Source organism: Alligator sinensis, unplaced genomic scaffold (assembly GCF_000455745.1).
Source record: "Alligator sinensis unplaced genomic scaffold, ASM45574v1 scaffold442_1, whole genome shotgun sequence".
NCBI lineage: Eukaryota > Metazoa > Chordata > Crocodylia > Alligatoridae > Alligator > Alligator sinensis.
In genome coordinates, this window is record NW_005841829.1 from 5,710,733 (window position 1) to 5,716,561 (window position 5,829).

A 5,829-nucleotide genomic window follows, 5' to 3' on the forward strand; every position below is an offset into this window, starting at 1 on the left:
CCCCAGAATGCAGTGGGTTTCAAATAGATCTGAATATATGAATGGATCTGAAAATAGGAATAGATCTGAATTTTGTGTCTTTTTCTTATATTTTTCACCTTAGGAGTTTGGAATTAGGAAACGGTTCTGAATTGTGATACTTAGGTCTGTTTCTCAGGAGAGAGACAGGGCTGAACAAGTGACACAGTCCTGTTTTAAGGTTTAAGATATTACCACCAATGATGGCTTGATATAAGGTCCGATAGATGTAAGGCAATGATACAGTGCTTGATTGTGGGTGATTCAGAAAAATAGTTATTTATGCTCGGAGCACCGTCAGCTCCCATACACTACATGAAAGGTGAGACCATTTGGAATCCTCTGGAGTTCAACACTTGTCAGGTAACCATGGGAGGAAAGATGATCTGATGGTTAAGACGCAGGACTGGGATACAAGAGGCTGAGGTTTGGCTCCTGACTTTGATACAGACTTCCCAGATGACTTGGGATAAGTCACTCAATATCTCTAAAATGGGGATACCAACACTTTAGTACTTCACAGGAATATGATAAACATAAAAAAAAAATCAGCTTTTGTGATGAACACCTATCCTATGAGAACAGATGCTACAAATGTATCCAGACTGAAATTCATACTCATGAAAATAAATAAAGCAACAAAAGCAAAGTCATTTTCACTGTCTACATAAGTATTGTGGATTCCTTGTTATAATAATGAACTCCAGTTAGAAGGATAGAGGGTCTGATTCTGCATAGCTTTGTAACCTGATCTTTGTTACCTGTACAAAGTAGCTATGAATTCCCATTCTGGTTTGGCAGCACACTCGTTTTAAAATAAATGCACAAGTGCAGGACAATGGAGCATCAGACTTACAGTGAGTTATGTGGAGGTCATGATGCTGAATGGGATTCCCATGTAGAAGATGAATTTAATGAACTAATTGTCATAATACTAAGGCTTCTTCATACAGATTAAACCCTAGATGTTTGTGTATAAATATAGCAAATTAACAGACAGATTTCAGAACTTTATCTTTGGTTGGAATCTTATCACTTTTATTGCCAGGGAAGCCTTTATTCAAAGTGCTAATGGAAATAAAGAAAGTCAGACTGATTAAACTATCTCTTATTATACACTTTCCTTATCCGTTATTATACTAATTAATTGCACTGTGGCAACATTCATTTAACTGTCTGAAGCACAGTACATGATCTGCTCTTGCAAACATAGGGTCCCAGATCCTCAAAGGTACTTCATGACCTAACTCCAATTTTTTTTCAGTGGGAGTTAGGTAACTCAATACTTTTGAGGACCTGGGCCTTCATGCACAATATTAACCTCAAGCTCCAATAGATACCCAAAGTTAAATATCTACTGGGTATGTCTATACATTCATTAATACACAGTGGTTACTGCACATTTCTTTTAGTACTTGTATAATCAAGTACTAGATAAATATGCAGTAACCAGAGTTACTGCACAGTAATGCCAGTGAACACCTTTTTATTGATACTACTGAGCAATAGCCTAATAATCCTGCATAGTAGCATATTAGCACTGTCCATGCTGTGATGCGCTACTGTGCAGTGTTATTAGGCTACCATGCAGTTAGCATCTCATGTAGATGCACCCACTTGCATGTTTGCAGGACTGCAACCTTAGACTGTAATCACTGTGGCTCAGGGGCTGTCGTAGTGTACATCTACACTATGTACTTTACAAACATTAACCAGCAATATTTAGTCAGTTATTTACAAATTAATCTAACCTCCCCCATCCCCCAATTTCCAATCACAACAGATCCTTAGAATTTAGGGACATATTAATGTGGCAGAAGGGTAGGTGAAGTGAACCACAGACTGTAACTTCCCCAAGGGAACAAAATGAATCAGTGCCATGGGGGCAATAGAACCATGAACAGCTGCTTCTTACACACCTACTCTAACCATTAGTCTGCACTCCCTGAAGTAGGAGCCTTTTCCTTTGAATGGCGTTGTTAGCAGAACACCTCTCCTAAGCCTCTTAATTCTAATGATGAGTTTTCGGAATAACATCTCCACTATGACCTGCCTTGGAATCTTTCTTTTCCAGTGTCTTTCACAGGAGAGAGGGGTGCAGCGCAAGGAAGTAGCTGGGACCTGCCAGGATCCCTAGTCAGCCAGGATCCCTAGTCCGTTTCCCTTTCAAGGAGCCAGATGCAGATATACCCTCACTTATCAGGTGCATCAATAACCTCAGGGCTGCAGGGGGAGTGGAAGCTCCTAGAGTGAGGTGCCATGCAGGAAGGGTATCAGAGGCTGGCCCAGAATGGTTACATGCCCTTGATGGGGGTGATTCAAAACTTGCTGAATTCACCTGGGGGGGCAGGGGGAGGAAGGTTTCCTTTGATTTGAATGGGCTTTGGATCAGGCACTCTACCTTTAAAACTCTCATGGGTCAGAAATGTCAATGATACCATGCACACACATGCACACACACACACACACACACACACACACACACACACTTGCTTGTCTGTCACACTCAGGCAAGAGTCCATCTCTGAGCTGTTTAACTCTTTGGGGACCGAGTTGCATTCATCCAAAAAAGCAAGCAGGGCACTCCTGTGAATCCTAGAGTGTAAAAAGCGATGCGCGCACACACACACACACACACACACACACACACACACGAAACAAACGCTGCGTGCACCTCACAAGAAGGGGGAAAAAGGACATCAGCTGAAGCTAAAGCTTGCTTACGTTTAGCGAAGGTCAGAGGTTTTCGCACCTAGGTGAGCTGTCATCTACCTCGGGGCAATTCTCTTTCCTCTCGCATCCTTTGTTGGAGCAGCGGGAGTGCTTTGCTGGCGTGAAAAAGACCAAGCCCTCCTCGGGGCTATAAAAGACCTGAGTCACAAGCAACTTTTCTTTGTTGCATATTAACTCAGGACCATCCAAAATTGTTCTGACATCCTCCCACCTGTTGTTTCTGAAGGCATGACGAGAGAGATGAAGCTAAGGCAAGGAGCAGAGCATTGGCAGTCCCCGGATTTATGATCGCAAAACTTCTGGTCTGGAGCCTTTTCAATTTTTGTTTTTATTAATATCATGAATGTTACATGCAGGGAACTGAGTCCGAAGGGTGAACACAGACTCGAAACGAGCTGCAGCCCTGGGATGCCGCATCGGTCCTTAAATAAGTGACCGTGGAAGATACAAAAGGCAGAAAAGAGCTGTATCCTTAATCCTTCGCCATACGCAAGAGGGGAAAGAGCTGTGATCCCTAATAAGTGAATGTCTGACATACCCAGAGATTACAAACCTACTGTACCCTTAAGGGCTTGTGTCAGTATTTGTGAGCACTTGTGACTTCTGCAGCCTCAAGTAAAGCAATGTATTGCGATTTCTTAAAGTGACATTTCCAACTGAAACACAAAATCGTTTGCTTTCTGGACGTTGTGTCCTTTTCAATACTTTCCCCTTTATTAAATACTTAGCCCTTTGATTTGATAAATGTGTCCCCTCCCATAAGTTCTTTAATTTTTCATTTCTGAAACCTCCCATGCAACAAACTCTCTTGGCTTTCCATGAAGGGAATTTTTTTGCACCCAGCAAACTGTAAACCGTGTCGCTGGGATAAAGCAAAAGCCTGAATTCCACAGATTTCCACAAAGTCAGACATTGTGTTGGGGGAAAAGCGTGTTGGGCATTCTTGGATTTTTGTGTCCTGCATTAGCATTTGTAAGCAGTTCAAGAAAGAAAAAGAGAGAAAGAGAGAGGAAAGGAAAGGAAAGGAAAAAAGAAGAAAAGAAAAAAGAGGGAAAGAAAAGAAAAGAAAGGAAAGGAAAAACAGGACTGCATGGGATGAACGCAAAATGTGACATTTTCTTTTTGAAAGTTGGCCTTTCCAGCTAGTTTAGGAAAAAAAAATCCTTGCTTTCTCCCCTCAAGACACGATTCGGAGTTGTTTAGCATGTAGGGGTGCTAATTTGACTTGTGTTAAACTGGATTGAAGGCTGCAGCATACAGCAGTAGGTGGTGATGTAATAGGTACCAACGCACATGGATATATAAATATCGTGGCTAGGGCTAAAGCGCTATGGCTGAGCAGCTATAGAAGAAGATCAACACTTCAGACAAGACTTCTGGAGTTGAGATCAAGTTCAGAATAAGCTTCAGCTGAGCCGGTCCTCCTGGGGTTGTGTTGGTTGTTTTTTTTTTTTTTCTTTCTTGGGGTTTTTTTTTTTTTTTTTTTTTTTCCTTTTTTTTCCCTCCCCTGGCTCACAGGATTCCTCCCCTATGCAACCTGACCAGGAAAACCATAGCTCCTCTGGGGACTGAGCTACTGGGTTCCCTCCTTTGCTACTTCTTCTCCTTTTTCTTTTCCTTTTTTTTTCTTCTTTGATCTAAGTATAAAGTGGGAGCTCGGAGGCGAGGGTATTTTTAGAGCAATTGACTCCCTTTCTAACCACGTGTGCTGCCCATGTTGACCAGGATGACTCTCCCCTCGGCCTTCTTGCCAATCTTGCTCCTGGGACTGCTCTCGCCCTGGGTGGTGCGCTGCGTCCCCTTCGCTGCCCAGCACAACGACACCCTGGAGTGGCGCTGGGAGACTCTCTTCTCTCGCTCCATGGCCCGGCTCCCGGGGGAGAGGAAAGAGCTCAGCCGGGACGGGGACTATCTGCTGGGCATCAAGAGGCTGCGACGTCTCTACTGCAACGTAGGCATCGGGTTTCACATCCAAGTTTTGCCAGACGGCAGAATCAACGGGATTCACAACGAAAATCGATACAGTAAGTGGCTTCTCGTCTTTTTTTTTTCTCCCCCCCGCCCCGCTCTCTCTTTGCCTCCCTCCCTCCCCGTGTCCCCCACCTGGGCGGTTTCAAGAGCGGATCTAGGGCTCGGCTCGCTGGTAACTTACAGCGCAACTCACCTGCCCGCTGACCCTGCCGCCCAGGCCGGTGCCCTCCCTTAAGTCCCCCTGGAGCTAGGGCCCTGGAGCAGAGACCTCTATTGTTTTTTAAAAGGATTTTTTTGTTTCCTCCCCAGGGCGAGGGGGCTATTGATTGTGTTTCCACCATCTAGAAAGTAGATCCGCTTTTCCAAGAGTGCCTCTTGTAGCCTCTTGCACAGAGCAGCGCAAGGGCCCCTTTTCGGGGGGGGGGGGTATTATTGCAGCTGGTTACCTAGGTATTGTGAGCGGCTTTCCAAAGTCAGCTGCAAAGCAGCCCAAAGAAGGCATGGTCCAAATGAAGCTGCACTGCCTGCCTTGCTACGGGGCAGGGGGACCCGGGGTATCAGCTCGGTAGCACCCATCCGGCAGGAGACACCCAGATGAGCCACCAAAAAAAGGGAAAAAGAGCACGTCTCCAGCATGTGTGCGAAACCCATGTGCGTGACACAGGCTTCAGGGGCACCCATGAGCCGCGGGGATCAATGGGGAAAGGCTGTTTTTTTGTTCTTTTTTCTTTTCCCTTGTTCCTGCCTTCACGTCCCTTTTTATTTGTCATCACCTTTAGGCGCTAACAATGAGGCATTTGCTTGGGAGGGATCTGGGCAGGAGGCTTGTGTGTGAGGCTAGAATTGCTTAAAGCAATATTTTTCCTGCTGTCGGAAAGAATCAGGTGTTCTGCCCACGCCAACATCTGGATGCTCGGCCCACAGCGGGCAGCCTCTTTTTTTTTTCCGCCCCAGACACTCATTTGGGAGCAATGCCATCGCCAGAAGTGAGGAGAGCCCAATCGACAAGCATCTGTTCGTGTCTTAACCCCGTGGCCCCGTGACTCTATCTGATACCCAACTGAAACAATAGGATGGGGGGGGGGGGGGGGGCGGGGACAAATGTTT

At 45.2% G+C, this 5,829-nt stretch overlaps 1 protein-coding gene across 2 annotated transcripts in view; it reads left to right on the forward strand.

Annotated features, from left to right (window-relative positions):
* Positions 1-4,318: 4,318 nt before the first annotated feature.
* The window catches only part of FGF4 (fibroblast growth factor 4), a 6,994-nt gene continuing 5,483 nt past the window's right edge, over positions 4,319-5,829 (forward strand). For both annotated transcript variants that reach the window (XR_003092923.1, XM_006014685.2), the window contains exon 1: positions 4,319-4,775. Coding sequence is in view for 1 of the 2 variants with exons in the window: in XM_006014685.2 (XP_006014747.2) it covers positions 4,466-4,775 (310 nt within the window). In the remaining variant the exon portion in view is untranslated. The remainder of the gene's footprint in view (positions 4,776-5,829) is intronic.